Here is a 20,924-nt window from a genome sequence, read left to right as displayed (position 1 = left end):
CTACCTTTAGTGTGTGCAAATAGTCATCTATTAAAACAGAGTTTTTCAACCTTTTTGGGCCCACTTCTCCATTGACCAACTACATTCCTTCGGTGGCACCCTGTGGGGCTCAGGAGCCCAGTTATGTCACCCCTTACCTGCAGAGCTGGCAGCCTCTCACACTTTTTTTTAGCACCCTCCCTTGTAGAGTGTGCCCTCTGCCTCCTCTCTTCTCCCTTCTCATTGGGAGTTTTCTGGGCAGTCTCTGAGCCCCAAAGAAAGGTGCCACCTCCCAATGACCCACAGGGGCCTGGAAAACACCCCCTGGCCAGCCCCAGAGACACTATTCACCTGGAGAGCTTGTAGCTACAACAAACACCCACAAAAGTCTTTGGGAGGCAGAGATGTGAGAGGGCACCAGAGATGGGAGGGAAAGAAAGGGGGACAGAGGCCAGTGTTGCCCGCAGCACATCTGACCATTCAAGGTACCCCAACGTGCCACAGCACACTGGTTGAAAACCACTGTATTAAAACAAGCCCAAGCCATTGTGTTCTAAAAACAACAACATCCAATAGAGGAATTGTGTTAACTGGGATCCTCTGATTAGAATAACATTACAACAAACATTCCTATTCCACCGTGTATGGTTTTATTCTGCAGTACTCATACCTATTAAATTTCCTGCTGTAAACCATAATCACAAGATTTCAATTACTGATCTTCATTTGGAAAGCACTAAACTACACTAGGCAGCTTGGTGGAAATGTGGAGTACGCAAAGGAATAGGAATGATTGTAGGTCTGTGTTGTAGGAACCCAGAAGTGGGTGCCTTGTTGCTGTCATTTGACAATTGACTGGTTTAAATATTTATATATTGATATTGAGAGGGGAGGGTGTAACCCTCCATGCACACTTTCCTGGGAATAATTAATTGATGCTAAGGCTAATAAGCTTTAGAGAGTAAGTTTTAGAGGTTAAGGCTAGTAAGTGCAATTGAGTAGTCACTGGCATGAGTCAGTTTAAGGCTTTTCCAGGGTTGTACAAACCATGTTAATCCGGAACAAAAATCTGGACAAAAGGGAAAACTCAATTTTATTGATTACAGATGCAAGGCAAATACCCACAAGGCTATAACGCAATTCGAAACAAACATGCAAAAGGCTTCCCACAATGGTGGAAATAATTTCCCATCAATGATGGCTCACTGTAACTTCAAGTTGCACCTTCAGCAAAGTGGAATTGAGGCAAGACAGCCACCAACTCAGATTACTTTAAGACATGTCTGATGGTCACACATTGAGCATCTCCTCTCCCGTCAGGTGGGAACCACTCCCCACATCCTTGTAATTGTTTTTTCCCCCTCCATGCACCTGCAGCTTTCTCCATACTGCAACCGGTTCCACAGCACGTTTGTGGGGAGGAGGGAATGGTGGCACAGCCTCAAAGGAGTCTGCATAGGATCGTACAGTTAGCTCTGCTCTCAGACATAATTCATGTTTGAAAAGTAGATCCATCTGTCAATTTTGCTTCGTGAGGCATTCGTGGCAGCACCATCACACACAAGGGAAAGAAAACTCTATACCATGAGGGAGTTCAAATATGACACGTACCTGTACCACTGTTGTACAAGTGCTCAATATAAGTAATGCCAACACATTTGAAAGCTACCTTAAACCTGGACTACCAAATAATGATCATAATTATATCATGAAATTGCCTACTGGTAGAGTAAAAACTGGAAATACAGGAGAAGATATGTGGTGTAAATAAGAAATAAAGGAAAATAACTGAAGAGAAAGAAAAGAGGTGAATAAAGAACACATACACAGTTAAATAAAGACACATATCTGTTCCTTGGCCAGGGTGGACAATAGGCAAAAAGAATGTGATCCACTGGTAAAAGATTCCAGGCAGTGACATAAATATTGTCTGTGGGGATAATCTTACAAACCATTATTTATCTGGCAGCACATATTAGTCTTCTCCCTGGGGTAGATTCTGCCACCATTACTCATGTTGAGAAGCAGCTTACATGGCAATTGGTCCCATTGAAATGAATTACTGTTAAAGATTCATGTAGGTGTGCTTTTACTGTGGTTGTATTTAAGTTATTTATATATTGATATCTTGTATGTGCATGTGTATCTATAGCTGTATATGGGAAGTAAGTAACAGTATACGGCTCTGTGTCATATTTGGTGAACATTTCACAAAACATTTCAGAATGGGTGTAATTATTGAAAGGGTTAATCATATAAACAGATACGTTAAAATAGTGTAACTGTACAACATTATTTTTACAGTTCAGTACTGCTTTGGGCTTCATGGTGCAACCGATTGCTCTGGAAATAAAACTCATTTGATTTGTCTTTTGATTTCATAATGTTCTCATACAATTATGATTTGTTATTTATGAGTATGTGGTACAGAGCCTAAATCAAATATATCCCAGTTGTTTGGATTCTTTTTTCTTTCAAAATAGCCCCCAACCTAACAAACCTGTGTTTATGTTGAAATTCAAAATGCATGTCAGTTGATATATAGGCCATAGTGGAATATATTATTGTGAATTTACTGTAATCATTGTTCTAGCGGACTGGGTTTTAAGTCATGAAACAGATGGAGTAACTTAAAAGTATCAATTTTAGGGCTAAAGGGCTTCTTTAAATATTGTCAGTTCACCAACGCAAACGCACACACAGTCTGCTTGGATTTGGTTTGTTTTTCAGCCCAGGCAGACATTAAAATTCCATTTGAGTGCTGTCTTTAAATTGCTTTGATGCTAGGTGGGTTTCAACCCTGACCTGTCCTGACGGCAAGTGATGGCTGTTACAAGCTTCGGATCAATATTCATAGCGGGTGTCCTGGACTGATAACACTATCCAAGACAATGTTCCCTATCAGTGTGGACAGCTGAGATATTGTACCATTAGTGGTGTTGTTTTAAATAACCTGATCCATTTCTGGGTCTATATAATGAATTTTACAGTTTAGATATTATCTTTAAGAAGAAGCGACTCGTAGCAGTGAGGCAAATCAATGGTTCCAAGACTCCTTGGCTTTTCTTGAAATAAAGTAGACTATAATTCCAACACTGTTTCTTATATATTCTTGAATCGTGGCAAGCCAGTGATTGTGTTAACAATAAAAAGCATCTGCACTTTATCAAGAGAATAAAAAAAACCAAACACATTATTGCCTCAGTTTGAACATACTTGATTAAATCTCTCATATAGTCATAAACCACTATGGAATGGGTCACTTCTTTCCGCAAGAAACTAATGAGGTTTTAAGGTATTTGTATAAGGTGGCAGTCTGGTGCTTTATAAACTGAGAGTGGCTAACCTACAACCCAATTAAGACCAGAGCTCACATGCTCACTTTGGGAGTAACCCTCCCTCTACTGAACACTGTGGAACTTATTTCAGAACAAATATGCATAGGATTGGGCTGCTGCACCTAGTTTATGTGTTTTCGTCTTTCAGGTGGTCCAATTTTGAAGCCACATCAGATTATATGACCTTTTGGTCAATTCTGGCTCAATGTTGCACAAGGTTTAAGTTACTTATATACTGTATATTCTTTTCAGTTAAACTATTTGGGCACAAACCTAAGCACTCTGGTGAAATGAGTCTGTTTATCGTCTATGGCCTTGACTGCACATGGAATCAGCTAAAAGAAAATGTTAGTTTTTGTTGCTATTGTGGGCCATCTATCACAGGTAGAGTGCATGCTTTGCATTCAAAAGGTGCTAGGCTCAGTCCCCAGCATATCCAGGTAGGGCTAAGATACTCTTGCCTGAGTCACTACTTGTCAGTGTAGAAAACACTGACTGAGCTAGATGAGCCAATGGTCTGACTCAGTATAAGTTGGTTTCCAGTCCCAATGCTCCATCAGTATACCTTTGTAAGCAGCAGGTGGGTAGAAATAGTAGAGAGCCCAGATAGCATCAGCTAAACATTAGGAGAAGCTACCTTAAAAGAAAGGTGAAAAAGACTAGCATGAGTTTGGCCAAACTGCAGGAGGCAGTGAAAGATAGGCGTGCCTGGCGTGCTCTGGTCCATGGGGTCACAAAGAGTCGGACATGACTGAACGACTGAACAACAACAACCTTAAAAGAGCTGTTTGATAGCAGAGTAGACTGCCTTGGGGGTGTAGCGGATTTTCTTCACTGGAGGTATTTGGATAGCCATCTCTCAAGGATGTTGTACTTGGCTGGATTAGAACAGCCTTTTGGATCTCCAGATGTTGCTGCACTAAAATTTCCATTGCCACTGACTAAGCTGGCTAGGGCTAATGGGAGTTAAAGTCCAACAGCATCTGGGCACTCAAGGTTGAAGAAATCTGCACTGGGTGATTTCCAAGACCCCTTTCAACTGTATAGTTCTATTACTGTATAAGTGTGCATGCACACGAAAGCTCATACCAAGAACAAACTCAGTTGGTCTCTAAGGTGCTACTGGAAATAATTTTATTTTTATTTTTTTTACTGTATAAGTGTTACTCTATTTCTATCAAAAGTCCCCAAGACTACTCAACCAATCTGCATCAACAAGTGTTATCAGAAAGCCCATCAGCTAAGAAGAAAGATGAAGAGGTCTGATTTAACAAAAGTTGTTAATAAAATCTGGCATTTAGATCTGACGGCCCTCTTATGGCACCTAAAAGTGTGCATTGGATTGGCCCATCTGAAACATCAGAGAAGTTAAGTCAATGGCAGCCAGAGGGGCTTTGAAGGCACCCAACCACACTTGATATCAGAATGGATCAGCCAACAGTATCAAAAGAGGCAGTACATAGGCACAAAGGTTAAGATGTGAAGAGGGGAAGAGATAAGGATGAGATTTCACAGAGAAAGGAATATACCCTAACAGAGAGATGAGCCCGTAGTTAATCCTGAAATTGTGGTGCTGGTCTGTGAGCATCACTGTGTTCCTGTTCTTGGATCATTCCCCACAGCCACACTTCCCATAATTGTTCCTGCCTTTTCATCTCTTTTCATCCTCTTTCTCATAAGGCAGAGATGGAGAAGCTGCAGCCCTCCAGATTTTCTTGGATGCCAACTCCCATCAGCTGTAGGCAGCATGAACAATGGTCAGGGATGATGGGAATTAGTGTGTGTGTACCTCCTAACCTGACAAACCGCCTACAACCACATGCATTTATTTACTGCATTTCTATCCCACCTTTTTCTCCAAGGAGCTCAAAGTGCCATACACGGTCATTTAATCCCCACAAGCACCCTGTGGGGTAGTTTTGGCTGAGAGGTTGTGACTGCCCTCGCCCAGTGAGCTTCGTGGCCAAGGAGGGATGTGAACCCTGTTCTCCCAGGTCTGACACTCTAACCACTGCACCACACTGGCATTCCTGTTGGTCTTGCTCGCTAGGGTCCCTGTGGGATTGGTTTGACCTCCCTGCGGCAGTGTCCACTGCCAAGAATTCTCCACAACCTGTTGCCAGCACTGAATCTACTTATGAGTCCACCAATTAGCTCAGTGGGTTAGAGCATGGTGCAGGTTTCAGGTTCGATCCTTGTAAGGGACAGTTGCATATTCCTGTATTGCAGATGGTTGTACTCGAATCAGGGCTGTCCCTGGTCGATCGTGGGCTCCTGAGCACCCCTACCCCAAAAAAGCTGAACAACTCTGCTCAATCCAATGGGTAAATCACTGCCAGTTTTGGGTTTTTTTTATAGTGGGGGTAGATCACAGTCTCTTGGAAGTTGGACAGCCCTGGATGATGCTCTGGTGGGGTTGCCATCTTCGTTCTGGCAAAAATACAGGACAGGGCCGTGGTAGTGGGAGTGTCAAATTATTTTTCACCTGGTGCTGAAGCGACTTCAAAGCAACCCACTTACAATCTATTGCAGCCTAACAGGATCGCCCGTCTGGAATTTGTTGTCATGCATACATGCCCCATACACATGAATTTGTATATCTCCCTGTGCTTTGCTACCCAGTACAGTACATGACCTTTCACACACACGCATTTGGAGAGGATCCCTAACCTGGCACACAGAGAAGCCTTGAAATACAGGGCAAAGCATTTTACATTGAAATACAAGTCGATTCTGTATTATACAGGACAGGTGGCAACTTTTCCAACTCTGCAATTTTGTGATTCTACGCCCAGCCCCCAGCCCCCACCCGTCCCAGGCAGCGCCAATCAACGCCCGTCTACTCGGAAGCAAGTCCACGGCGCTCACTCCTTCAGTAACTGCTTGCAGGCCCTGAGGCGCCGTTCGCAGCTTACGCGTCGGCGGGAGACTACATTTCCCAGACGCCTCGGCGGGCAGGAAGGGTTTGGGAGGCGGCGGCGGAGAGTGTGGTTTGTGGGCAGGCTGCACGGGCTGCTGTGGGCGATGGCTGAGTGGGGGAAGCACCTTGCGGGCGTGGAGGGGCTGGTGCTAGACATCAGCGGGGTGCTTTATGACAGTGGAGGCGAAGGAGGCGGAGTCCCCATTCCCGGATCTATAGAAGCAGTGAAAAAGTAAGTGGGGACCCGTGGAGCCACCAGGCTGCAAGTTTCTTGTCCTTCACAAAACTCCTTCCCGCTGGAGAGCCCAGGAGACCTGTCCTCGTACAGCGTGCAACCATTTATAATGTCGGAGCCCTTGTGAGGAGGAGGAGCACACTACTCACGGCAGATGTGCTTTTTCTCAGCGAGAAAGGGGGTTCAGATAGGGGACGTCTTTGTACTTTGCTTTTCGCACTTCAAAGGGGAAAAAAATGTCAGGGGGAAATAAAAGGCGAGGTTCCTTCGGCGCGGTTGTAGAGCAGGGCTGCCAGCCCTGGTTAGTTTAGGAACGTAGGTAGCGGCTCCATCCAGCTCAGCGCTGTCTACACTGACTGGCAGTGGCTCGTCGCCAGGGTTTCAGGCAGGGAGCCTGTCCTTGCCTGACCTGGAGATGCCACAGGTTGAATCAGGGACCTTCTGTAGGCAACACGTGAACTCTGCTACTGAGCTGCAGTTCTTCCCACACAGCTGGCAAGTCATTACAGTAAAATATAACAGGATCTGAAGACTGTGAGCCACATAACCTTTGAACTGAATGAAGTCCTGCCCCCTTATCTCCCCCTCAGGCTGGCTCTCGGTGGCTGTTGCAGTAAGTTGACACACATTCTGTAGGCTACACGTGCACACACATTTGCTGCAATGGCCACATGTTCCGTCAGCTAATGGTGCACACCAGACATTGTATACAGTACTGCATTTACCGGTACAAATAACTTAGAAAGGTGCTACAATACACTGTTGTTTATTGTTGTAATAGGCTAACAAAACAACTAGAGAATTTATCAAAGTTGCATATCTTCTGTACTCCCATTATTTTTAATCTGATCACTACAACTCTAGTGTTTTCCAAAAAAAAAAAGTTAGCATTTTAAAATATAGTTGCATAAAGCAGTTAAAAACTGTTCCTTCTAATACACAGAATGAAAATTAAGAGTCGATCTTTTTTTTTAAAAAATGACATGATCAAATGAGCAAGCCAAAGTGTAGTGTGATCTCTAATTAAAATGAAAATAAAACATGTTTTGTAAAATATATATTAACTGTTGAGGTATTATCCCTAAAAATAAGTGTCTGGTAAAAATGCAGTTAATTTGTCCAGAATTACATTAATTTTCAAGTATACTTTGAATTACAGGGAAGGGGGGACAGGACAAGGTCTCTTGTCAAATCTAGTTGTGCTTGTAGGAAAAAACATATTTTTTTTGAAGTAGAACATGCCTCAGGCAGGTGATCTTATCGTGGCATCTTTGTCCTGTTAGTTTCCTAGCGTGGTGAGTATTGAGTTGATTCCTTTTCTTTACTGCCTGGGGGTACAAAAAATTCATTGCTGCTGAGAATAATGGCTACTTCTCCTTCACAGAAAATGGGGTGGCAGTATTAACACTGATATGAAAAATAGAATCATGAACATACAGGGGCCATCTAGTTATACTTTGCTGTACAAGGATACAGATGAATTCATGCAGTCCAAAATATTATGTATGGTATGTAATATGTGGCAGAAAAATTCATTGAAATTACTTCTGTAACAAGTCAGTCTACAACCCGGTGGGCAAAGTCAGAAAAACAACCACCAACCCAGAGTTGCTTTACCCCAGAAAGCAGTGTGAATCACAATAAAACCTTTTAAATAAGCCATCGAGTCATCTGATGGAAAATAACTGGTTACATCTTCCTATACCTACAGATGTTTTGGGTACAATCCACCAGTATGTTCTGTTGAGTTAAGCCGCATTCACTTAGTTTGCATGTAATGCTAAGCCAAACCAAACCATAGTTTTAGTGTGAGCAAGCAAGTGTGCAATTTCCTAGATGAAAGATTGCAGCTGTAGCAGAGCACCAAATTATTCTCAATTAGAGAACCCGATATTCTTTTCTACTAGAATTGCTCTTTCATAGCTCCCTTTCATTTCAGTCTCTCATTGTGGCGTTTCCTGATACCTTGGTGGAAGGAATCATGCTCACATGCAGGGTAGGAAGAAAATTTATTTTGGCTCAAATGTGCCACACTTGAAGTACAGTACCAGAAATAAATCAAATGGGACATTTTGTAAATTTTATCTGTTCTAAATCTATTCATTGATTAAGTTTGCATGTGGTCTCTTTGAACATGTGCAAAACAGTAGGGCAATGCGAAGGCACTTTCCCACCGTGGTTCTCCAGCAAGTGGTATTGTGTTTGTGATCCCGAATGTAGTCTTTAGCTATTATGACTAGTGCCTATTGATATTCTCATCTTCCGTGAATTTTTAAAGCTGTCAAAGTTGATGGCCATCAACCACATCTTGTGGTAGCTTATTCCATAGTTTAGCTATGCACTGCATGAAGAAATGCCTCCAAAAGCCTGTGCTGAATCTCTTGCTGTTCGAGGGCAGAAATCCTTTTTCTTTTCCCAGACTTTTGTCTCTGCAGATTGCTTTCCCGTTACTTGGCATTTGTTTAATTTCTATTGACTTAAAATTGAGTTGTTTTGTTCTGCGTTTATTTTTAGTGTACTTTTCATTTTCTGTTAGTGGGAACTTGTAAAATCCATAAAATAAAATAAAAATAAAATGGGACTGCTGTAGTGTATGATGCAAGGCCTCTTCTGGTATTACACATATGGACCCAAAATGTGCAGGGAGCCTCCATGGATACAAAAGGCTCCCCACTAAACACAGCTGCCTTCCAGGAGTAGGAAGGCAATAAAAGTGGCAATTGTGGAGTTAGTGCCTTCGTTCTTGCTTCCTGAACCCCCTCACGTGTATTGTTGCCCATGTTTGTAGCAGCTGAAAAGGGTGGCAGTCTCATTTTGCATAGTCTGACTGTGTAAGTTGCTCTATATACAGCTTTTTTGGTTTTGGAAAATCTGCTGTATTCTTTTGCTGAGAACCAAAATCTATTGAGGCTGTCATGAATAACAGTGGATACTTACTTGGAGGCTTTGCCCTTTATTTCACATAATTAAGGCAGTGAACTATACATTAATTCTCTGCTTCGCAATTGGATGGATATTACAAATTGTTCAAACCAAAGAGTTGTCTGTGCTGTCCTTGGAACCTCAGTTGTCTCTATTAGGCTTTGGTGTCTGTTGAGGTTTTTCAGTCGGGACTACAAAATAGTAACCATATTGTTCATTGCCGTGCACGCTACAGCTCTTACAAGCTGTAATCTGTGCAGACAACTTAAGCTGTAATTTAACATCAGAAATATGTTGGTTGATATGGCAGCAAAACTAGAGGCTTCAGGCAAAATGGACGATGCTGGCGTTCTGTTTGAATCGCTGGAAGCCTCTGAGTCCAAGTCGTTCATTAGGGATTAGAATGTTTCAACAAGTTAATTTGGCTTCAATGCTTATTTGACCCAAGGGAGAATGGGAGACCATACTGAATCTTCAAAGTGTGCCTTGACATGCTAACTAATGATGGTCCCCAGGATGTTTAGTCCAAACAGTCAAATACATTTGGGCTAGGTCCGCGGTAGCAGAAGAGCGAGTGAAATTTGCTCAGGCTGAAAATAACTGTTGCATCTTCTGTGGCTGGGAGCCAGTGTTGGGTTATATATATATATAATGCCTGTTCACATTGCTTCCACATACTTGTAGTCTGTCACTATACTGCAAATTTGTCCTGAGCATGCTTTCCCAATTAGCCTATGAGACAGAAAATTGTTGAAGTCACATGTCTCTATAATGGGAGAATGGTAAGATAGTCATTGAAATAAAGTTCGGAAAGAGGCTTGGATGGGCAGGGTTGGTTTATGACATTTTGCTGCCTAAGGTGAAGGATAAAATTGTTACCCCGAACCCCGTACATTCTAATACAGAAGCAAACAGGACTGGAAGTTGAATTTTATTTCAACACTGTAAGACAGAAAGTCTTCCTACTTCTTTGCAATTTCCCATGCACCATTGTGGCTGTATTTCTATCAGACCACTTATTCTTTCATAGCCTGTGAAATTATAGACTTTAATATTATAGCTTCAGGAGTGTGGTTAGTGTGTGTGTGTGTTTGTGTATAAGTTCATGTGAAGGATTTTTCTTTCTGCTTCAACAACAACCTTTCCCTTACAACTAATTGAAATGTGTAATTGGCCGAGCTTGGTCTCCTGCCTAAAGTCCATCATAAAGAATGCTAATTCTTTAATTATGAAAATAAAATGGAAGCACTAAAAGCATCCCATCCTTTCTTAGTTTCTGTGTTTGCTTTGAAATGGCGAGGGACAACCCTATACATGTCTCCATGAGTTCAGTGAGACTTACTTCCAGGGAAATGGGTATAGGATGCATCCTCCGGAACTTAACTTTTTGCAGTGTCTAGGCCAAGATATAATTATGGAGGGTTGCATGTGCTGGAAAAGAAAAACCAAACTGGAAGTTGAACTGCAACATTTCTCTTTATGTTTGATTAGCCAAGAACAGAATTTGCCTCATTATCCTTATTGCAGAAAAGCTCCTTTATCTATTAACTTGGATTGTTTCTCACAGTATAATTATGGATGCCAGGATGCATGTAGTTGTCAGAATGATCCAGAGTAATCAAATTTCAATTGCTGAGTGAAATTTCATATTAAGGTTTGATTTATGTATAGCTTGCAAAGGTTAACACACTGTGGGCGAGTGCTAATATGTTATAATTTTTATAGCTGGCCATCAGCTTATTTGGTTAAGTGTATTACATGTCATCAAAGAATAGCTCATTGCATTCCAAAATAGACACTCTTGTTTGGTCACTTTGTCAAAACATCTGTTGAGTATGCAAGCCTTTGTGTACTTTTTATAACTTAATATGAAGTGTGACCGTGGGTGTATATCCTCTGCCCTTGCTAGCAATTACTTTTATTGTTTTAATAGGCAAGGACACAAGTAAGAATCTTAGTTAAAAGCCCTTATCAAATCAGCCATAGCATCTCCTCTCTTCTGTGCTATTATTGCCCTGATTTGTTTATACAGCATCAACATGAGGCAAGTGATTTGCTTTTCATGTTGCAACCAGTGAGGAGTTGGCCAGTTACAATGCAGAAGGTGGTTAAAGAAGCAATAAAACATGCTCCGCCTGAGACCTGTTATTTGCATTTACAGCTGTATGCTGATAGCATATCCATTAGCATATACATCTGAAAAGCCCACAGCGGTTGGACATTTACAACATCCTGTTGTTTGGCCACTATAGGGCATCTGTTAGCACAACTTTCAACAGCGCTCTTTAAAAGAGGAACGGAAATCTTGGGCATCATGAGGCAGTGGAGCAGCTGGACAGTCCTGTTAGAATAAGATACCTGCAGAGTCTTACAAGGGCAGGATTGCCAGGGAACCTAGCAGAATTGGAATTGTAAAACAATTCAGCATGTAGGGGCGGGTTACAGGGAGCCAGTACAGATGATCCTGCAAGCAGGTCTACAAAGACCCTGCTTGAGGTGCATGTGAAATAGACATTTGCAGTGACATCTGCTAGTTTCTATGAGTGGCAGTGATTGGTGATGGCTGACACATCAAGCTGCTTTTTTTAGGTAGATAAAATAGCTACACTTCACTTTTTCTATATTGAGGCCGAGTACTTTCACATTATTCTATATTTTAAATCTTAACATTAATTATTTTAATTTGATGTATTCTGACACACTCTCAATAAATGCAACAGATCTAAGACAAGGCACAGTAGCTATATTTCTCCCTTCATCTGCAGCTTGACCCTAGATCCCACCTTTTTACCGTCTCTTTCCATCCCATATATCTTATCCCCTAAGTTAGGGAACAATGTTTTTTATAACAACAATCACTGAAGCATTGGAAATGCACAAACGGGTTGTATGCAAGGAGACTCTTCCATACAAAAGGGTACTAAAAACATAAATGCATCAACATATCCCAGGTTGCTTTTCCATTTGCGTAACCAATGTGGCTCCAACACACTATGGCTCTCCTATTTCATGTTTAAAACTAGAGCAAGGGAAGGCTAACTACACACGACTCGTTCAGAGATATTATACCAATGGAGATGTGAACCACAGGTTGAAGTGATGTGCTCACCATGATATTTCTGATCACTGACGAAGTTGAGAATTCAAAGTGCTACATTTCCATTCCAGTGCCTTTTTATTCAATTTACAGACCCCTGCATTGCCCCAACATTTTCTTCTAACCAGAGGATATATACTCTTTCAGCATGAATCCTCAAGTAAGGCCAGAGCAGTTTGCTGCCACATAATGACAGTACCACATAATGACAGTATTTGGGCCCTTTGGGGTGACATGCTACTGTTGATAAAGCAGTTTTTTGCTAGCCCCAATTAGTAAAATATCTGTTAAAACAGGCAGTAGTTCATAGTTCTGTTTCCCCTACAAGACCTTTAAAAAATAATGTAGAGGATAAAAGCATCCTTGCAATATTATGATCCCAAAAGAAATGGACACAAAATACCAGAGAGAGAGAGAGAGAGAGAGAGAGAGAGAGAGAGAGAGTTTACAGAATCGTGGTAACTTCGCAGCTTTTAAAAAAGGTATGAAGCTGACTGAACTATCCACTTTAATTCCAGTTGTAAGGCCTTATTAAAATGAAGCAAAGAATTGCTTCCTTTCTGTTAGTCTCAAGTTAATTGTTTACCAACAGATGTTCTTTATATACGAAGTATAATAATGATTTCACAGTGGAAGTGTTGTATTGGATTTGATTGGCTTGATTGGCTTTTATAGATGATAATTAGTGACTTCAAAGGCAAACCGTTAACTATCCATCAGTATGAAACAAAGGCCAGTGTAATATGATTACTGGATTATATTGCCCATAAAAATGTTGTGATTAAAGCAGCTCAGTATAGTAGTAATGGCAAATAAATTTATTTCCAGGACTGTTGAGCTAATTAATTAATAGCTGAACTGCGAAGGTTCATAGGTGTCTTTGGGATAATCAAGGCGGGGAGGGAAAAGCTCTCAATGCCTGTACAGATGAGCCTTTTTCATGCAATTTCAACTTGCAATCAGATCTCAATTACTGTGCTATCAGGCTCAAAGATCAGAGGGCTAATTGGTGAACATTTAATCAGTCAGTTGCGTTAATAGGTGATAGAACCCCAAGGCTACTAGTTTTAGGCTTTGAATTAGAAGAATAGGATTGAGGGCCCAATACTATTGGACAGAGCGATGCATCTTTACTAAAGCTGAACAATGTGTTTTTTTCTATTGTCACCAGTTGCATGCCTGCTAGCTTTTGATGTAGCTTCAGACTCTGGCTGCTTGGCTCCTCATATGTTTATCTCTCAAAAATATGTGTGGGATTCTCCCCACCCCACTCCTGCCAGTGGCTATAGATAATTTATGCAGGGTATATTATTTTTGGTTCCCAGGAACCCCAAATATTTAGGTGTCAACCTGTGTAGAAAAGCAAACAGCAGCAACAACAACAACAACAACAACAACCGGATCAAGATTTTAGCTTGCTACTAATTTCTTGTCTAATTTTCTTGTTATGGAGTTAGGTATCATCTCAGTAGCCCTTCTGTTGCGCCAACCTTTGCGGAACCTCTTTTGCCTTTTAGGTGCAGCTGATGAACTTGCTCCTTTAGCTTTGAAGACCTATAACGTTCACAACGCTGGTATTGAATTGCTGTTGGATAACGTAGCTCTGGTCTGCCCCAGTGCCCCAACTATCTTTGTTGCTATGTAATTATTCATTTCTTTCTGGGTGTGTGGTTTTGCTTCTTTCTGAGAGCTGTATTGTACTTTTGTTAACTGGCATCCTTTTGCAGTTCTGTGATGCAACCATACTCATTAAAAATTACCCTCTAGGGTGGCCCAGTTTTCTGTCTCACATAGTAATACTGACCCTTTTGCCTCCTTCCTGTACATGAGCTTGACACAACTCACCTATTTTTTGCTGCAAGTTTCTATTATATATCTACCAACTATCTTTCCTGCTCCTTTTTGGCCTTCCCTTTCTTTAAAAATATTGGTAAATGAGAAGGTGCCTAAGGAAAGACCACAAAGTAGATGAAAGGAAAGGAGGGCATCACCTCTGAACGTAAGCGAGAACTTAATAGATGAAAGTTTTGGGCAAAGACAAAAGAGCGTAAAAAGGAAATAAAACATTGTAACTTAAGGTTGCCAGGGTTGAGATAATATGGAAAAGCACTGTGAAAGTAGGAGGATGCAGAAGTCCTTTTAAAGAGAAATTAAAGATCAAAGCAATTACATTAGTGTCATTTTTTGGTGTAGCTCAGTAAATAACAGAACACTTCCTTGTATTGTTTGTAGAAGCAGGAGTGTTGATAATCTACAGACACATTCCAGTGTTCTTTGTGCTAGTATTTCCTCGTTTGCCTATAATTGTGGCTTTGCTTATCATAATTTGATAGATAGATTTTGATGACTTCAGTCTATGATGAGGTTCAGCTGGACCTGCTGGACTTTCCTTAGTAGCTGGTAACAGACCGAGAGCCCTCTTGCATTCTATTAATGGCATCATTAATGATTGCTTGAAGACCTAGGGATACAAATAATGTTGATGAATTTGCAGTAAGTACCCATGGAGTAAAACTATTCTGTTGCTCTGGCAAGGGAATGCTCAGCTTGAAGAATTTTGCAGAGTCTCTTATCTTGATAGAAGGGGGTTTCCATAAGTGAGCAACACATGATTGACAGGTGCTTCTGGTTTAACACTGCTTGTTGTCAGACTGGAATTTCAGCCTTGTGGAAATACACGTATATCTGATAATCAAGAAGTACACTTTGTGTGGAGGTTCACTGTGTCATAAGAAAACTAATTTCCTTCTATGATGCAAACTTTGAGAAACCGCTTCTGCTAACCCCCCCCCCCCCTCTCTCACACAAAAAACTAACACCCCCCACTCCAACCTGAAATTCTTATTTAACAGATGTGGAAGTTTCATTATACTGAAAATTAACTAGTTCAGACATAATGGCTGTTGGAGTTGTATTTTGGGCTCCTCAGATTTGCCCCGATTTCCTGGTGCAGTGCAAACTGCAGCTCGACAAGACGTCCAAATCTGGCAAACTGTCATTTCTGCAAAACATATTTTACCACCTGTGTGGAATTGAAAACCATAGTTTAAAGTGGGTTTCCTGTTTTGGTTAAGAGGAAACAATGGTTTGTCATGAACCAGGGAACAAAAGACAAAATTGGAAGACATGAGGGAATGGGGAGCATGTGAAACAGAAGCGTAGCCTGATGCTTCTATCTGGAACAGGATAATGTTTATAATCATATTATCAACTGTCAACCAAACTTTGAACTCGTTGTGTGTATCCCATAGATTTCTGGGTCTTAAATAGCACTCCTTTTAAAAATCTGAACCTTTGTCAATATTTTCATTGCACTGTGGGCTAGTGAAGTACCGGTATATGAGGCGGTATCATAAATGGAAGCTAACAGGCAAGGGAAACGGAAGTAAGTTTAGGCAGTGAGAATTATCTGGGCCTAGAAATTAATCTGAAAGTGCCTGCTGTAATTCTGACTTGGCTCGTGTAGGAGACTGTGTGAAATACAGTGGAACCTCATGTTACGTACCGTCCTCCTTGCGAATGCTGCGGGTTACGAGCTCCGCTAACCCGGAAGTAGATGCCCCTTATTGCGAACTTTGCCCCGGGATGCGAGCGGAAGTCGTGCACTGGCAGTGTGGCAGCAGCGGAAGGCGCCATTAGTGAAAGTGCACCTCATGTTATGAGCATTTTCGGGTTACAAATGGACCTCCGGAATGGATTAAGTTCGTAACCAGAGGTACCACTGTAAAGGGAATTTCTATGCCAAGAAAAATAGTAAACGATGAAGCACCAAATCTGCAAGTGGGAATTTGAAACAACTTGTATATCTCTGCTTATGTATACAACAATACTGTAACAAATTTTCTAGTTCCCCAGTTCACCCTTTCCTTCATAATTGTGGATACATCCCTGAGTTTCTTCATGTTATGGGTGTGGTATGAGGAAATATATGAAAATATTTTTAATTTCAGTGAGGAGCTGTCCCTTATGCTATGCCAGTTCTTTGAACTGACCTTTACCTCATTCTGACAGAACAGGACAAGACTCTGAGTGACAATGTCCCACAATGCAATTACTGTGCGTCAGATGAGCTGGTCCCTTACAAATCACCTCGAACTTTACACATCTGCTGGCTGTCAGCATCTGCCAGGTTCATTCACCCGAAAATAATGAAAAAAAAACTCTCATTATTGTGCCATAACAGGTAAAGTGTTAGGACAATTATTGGACATCCTGAGTGACCTTGTACAGTCATAGCCAACTGCCCTTGCCAACATATTTTTGGGTCAGCCTATGGGTATGTAAAATAGAAATCCTCTTCCCCCACCCCTCCCTGCTTTTAGATGACATACAGGTTATGACACAAGTTGAGTGGGAGAGAAGAGAGAAATCGGGGGATCCTATCAGAGCATCATTATTTTCTAAATTGCTGCTGCGCCTTCTGGAAAAAGGAAAAAGAAAGTGAAGATTCAAACTTAACAGTTAAGGTGAATTCACTTGCAAATCTAGGACTTAATACACCCCCCCCCTTTATATCTGACTTCAGTTTGTAACGAGTACTGGCAAACCTCAGAGATATTATGGGTTCGGTTCCAGACCAGTGCAATAAAGCGAATATTGCAATAAACTGGGACACAGTATGTACTGGTAGTAGAAATGATTGATTCCTTGTAAATTAATACCACTTTGCAATATTTAGCTGCTTCAAACAGTGCTTTTGCAAAGGGCTTTAATCTCTGCTCATCTGTTGATGAGTGGGGATTAAATTAAGGTTACCATATTTTTTCTATGAATCCGGGGTCTCTTTGTAACTTCAATGGATTTTGTATGGGGACTGATTTGTAAATCCGGGGACTGTCCCCGGGAAACAGGGACATCTGGTAACCTTAGATTAAATCATACTGCCCTCGCTGTGTGATCTTGTTTCCTGCTGGGAATAGGGCATGCAGCCAATGCAGGGTTAAGTCCTGTTTCTCCAGCTCATCAGCTGACATTACCAGTGACATCACCTGGTGAGTACATGTGGGGGGGGGGGAATTGCTTCACAGACCAAATTAGACCCCCTGGCGGGCCAAGATTAACCCATGGGCCAGGGGTTCCCCACCTCTGTAATACAGGTTGACAAAGAGAGGTTAACTTGCAGTCTTAAAAATACAAGTGCCAGTAAGAATATTGGCAGTGCTGCCTACCTAGCAGACTTTATGTGAGCCAGGGCTTAGTAGGATTTAGTCTTGCATTCTGTTTTCAGTGCCAAAGCTCAGTCCTGAAGCCTCCCATGGTGAATAACACCTTCAGGGTAATTAAACCCCTTCCCCGTCCCTCATTCTATGGTCCCAGATACCCCCAAAGTTCTTACTTAAACCTTGACACATAAATTACAGCTCCCATGGTTTGGTCCTCAGAGTCAAGATACCAAGTGGCTTGGCAGTCCTAGAAAGCCTGATGCAATGGAACTTCTTTATCTTCATTTCTGTCATACGGGTGTGTGCAATGCCACATAACTTTCTTCTCTGGTTTTCTGTGCCGTTCTGTGGTTGTACTTTTCAGAAGAGTATGTTCTCAAAATGTTGTTAGTGTCGGAGATTAAAAAAAAAAAGTTGGTGCGCTTTGCTGCAAAACGAGTTGTCAGTAGACCTAGTTCAGCTCCATGCATGCTGAATGTCTGTATTACAACAATTTTTGCTTCTCTTAATTCAGATAAATGTTTAGGGAGAACTCTTACGGCAGTTCCTAAGTCATGGATGGTAGCATCCAAATGAAATGAAAATGAAAATACACCAAAGAGGAGATACTTGGCTGAGTGTAGGTTTGACCAAGTCAATCAATTCAATTCAATTTATTTATTGCATTAGCCCTATGGCCATAGCACATAGTAAAAGACCAGGCAGTAGCCTGGCACGATAATGCAGAGAATACAACAAGTCATTGTTATTCCGTTTCCAGTTGTTGTTGAGCCTTCTTTGCCAGCTCTGCTATTTCATAGTGAAGAGGCTCCATGTAGTTTGATTAAGCATGTTGGTTCAGCACACCTGACACTTGGCAAACCTTCCATCTGGATTTGCCCCTATGCTTATGATCTCAAGTAAAGCATTGCTGCATTGATTGTAACTCTCTTCACTGCCTTCCTATATCAATACAGTGTATTGGCCCAAATTCATTGGCATTTCAAGTAACCAGCAATACCTAATACAGTGGTACCTCAGGTTACAGGCGCTTCAGGTTACAGACTCCGCTAACCCAGAAATAGTACCTCGGGTTAAGAATTGCTTCAGGATGAGAACAGAAATCATGCGGTAGCACCGGGAGGCCCAATTAGCTAAAGTGGTACCTCAGGTTAAGAACAGTTTCAGGTAAAGAACGGACCTCCAGAACGAATTAAGTTCTTAACCGCTGTAGCTGTTTGAGTTACAGTAATCATGTCCTACAGTTATTTCATATATGTGGTAATACAAGTTGTTCTTTAAGCTAGATGGTTAAAATCCTAGAATTAACTCTCAACACCTTTGCTGAATTTAAAATATATTATTATTTTTTTGTTTTTATACTCGATTGTAAACTATATTTGGAATAACAGATGTGAAGTACTGTCATCTAACTGTCACACCAATTGTTCATTGTTCTGAGAAGGTCACATCATAATTCATTAACAGTAATTATTCCCTGGGTACACGCTGCACTTCTTTACCTCAATTGCTTCATTAGCCCATGAGTGATTCTCACATTCGTTGCTGCAATCAATGAAGATATATTTATAATGTACAAGTGGATGCTATTAGTTACAATATATTAACTGCCTAATTTAAAATGGAAAAGCTATCTTTATGAAGGGCAATTAACCACTAAGTGTAATTGATAATTCACATACCTATGTTTAGGAAAGACAAATAATGCCAAAAGAATGATTCTGGAGGCGACATCTTTGGACATTTTAAATGGTCATAAGAAGAAGAACAAGAAGTGTGTGTGTCGTGCCCCCTTCTCCCCCCCCCCCAGCCCTGCCATGGGACCACATTTTTCAGAATTACTTCTGATAGATATATTTTGCTTGAATTTACTTAATATGTTATACTTAATACAAAAGGTATGGATTTATACAAATTCGACATCCTTTACAAACCTAATATGAACAGATATAATCATTCTTCAATCTCATCAACAAATATTTATATATTGGGCAGAGCAATCCACCCCCTGATCTGCTGTTGAACGAGGCATTCATCTTTCTTTGCATAAATCCTTTTAACACCTCCCCCACCCAATGGTATAATGTACCATCTAGCTATATTTTAAAACATTCTCAACTAAATTTTCTTGGTCTAGCTCAGTCCTACGTGGGTTCCCATACTTTGTTTGTTTATTTTCACAGTCAAAATGGTATTCAGATGTCATTTGGAGGCGCTTACCAACTCTGAAGTTGTTATAGCACAAATTTATGTTTGAGTTTATATTTACTTGAAAATAATTCCCAGTGGGTTGTATCCCTCCCTATATAATCTATAGATGGAGCCAGAAAGTTGCATCACCAAGATTTAGACGGATACTGTTTGGTGCTCCAATATATATATATATATATATATATATATATATATATATATATATATATATATATATGAATGTATTACAAACTCATATGTAAAGAGTCAGATTCTCATGTTGTTTATTACAAACAACATGAGAATCTGACTCTTTACATATGAGTTTGTAATACATTCTTCTCGTCTTCTCATTTATTTAAATTCTGAATTCTGTAGCTGATTGATTTAATGTCTCACCGTTTTGCTCTGTCAGGATCAAGACATCTGGTCTTAAGCTGCGGTTCTGCACCAATGAAACTCAAGCTACGCGAGACAAGTTTGTAGGAAAGTTGCAGCATCTGGGCTTTGACATTGGGGTGAATGAAGTCACTGCTCCAGCACCAGCAGCATGCCGAATCCTGAAGGAACGCAACTTGAGGCCACACCTGCTTGTACATGATGGTCTGTTAGTGTTTAATTGCTGTTAATTGCAGTGGAGGTGGGCACTTTAAATGTGGTGCAGTCTTATTTTTGCAGTGGGAATGAAGACATTTCAAGGCATACATGTTTTCAGGTCTGCGGGTTAGATCCAGTAGCTCCACTCCTTTGTGCATAATGCGTCTTCTGCTCAGGGTAGTGCTGTTTTACACTTTGCGTTAGGGCGTTTCATAGGAAATGAAAACTCAGCCCCAAAATGTGCTTCAGCAAGAGTGTTTGCAAACTCTTGCAGAAGCATGACAGCTCCTATAATGCCTAATTATTATTGGACTGTGTGAAGTCTTGCACAAGTGTTTGATGAGCAGCATTAGTAGTTACTTTTCTTCTGCACCTTATCCAACCACCTTCTTGAACCGAGAATGACAGGGAAGGAGAATCATTGAGGTAAAATTTACAGAACATCCAATTTATCTTGAAACTAGAAAACATCATTTTTGGTTTC

The 20,924-nt window shown here is 41.0% G+C and overlaps 1 protein-coding gene across 2 annotated transcripts in view; it reads left to right on the top strand.

Moving 5' to 3' along the window:
- The first annotated feature begins 6,298 nt into the window (after positions 1-6,298).
- LHPP (phospholysine phosphohistidine inorganic pyrophosphate phosphatase) overlaps positions 6,299-20,924 on the top strand; it is a 111,144-nt gene continuing 96,518 nt past the window's right edge. The window contains exons 1-2 of one of the 2 annotated variants that reach the window (XM_033149459.1): positions 6,299-6,469; positions 20,259-20,446. In XM_033149459.1, coding sequence (XP_033005350.1) covers positions 6,342-6,469; positions 20,259-20,446 — 316 coding nt within the window. In that variant the 5' untranslated portion in view covers positions 6,299-6,341. The remainder of the gene's footprint in view (positions 6,470-20,258; positions 20,447-20,924) is intronic. The other variant, XM_033149457.1, reaches the window with a different exon arrangement.

This window comes from Lacerta agilis, chromosome 5, assembly GCF_009819535.1.
Source record: "Lacerta agilis isolate rLacAgi1 chromosome 5, rLacAgi1.pri, whole genome shotgun sequence".
Classification (NCBI taxonomy): Eukaryota; Metazoa; Chordata; class Lepidosauria; order Squamata; family Lacertidae; genus Lacerta; species Lacerta agilis.
This window is presented reverse-complemented; position numbering and strand designations above follow the sequence as displayed.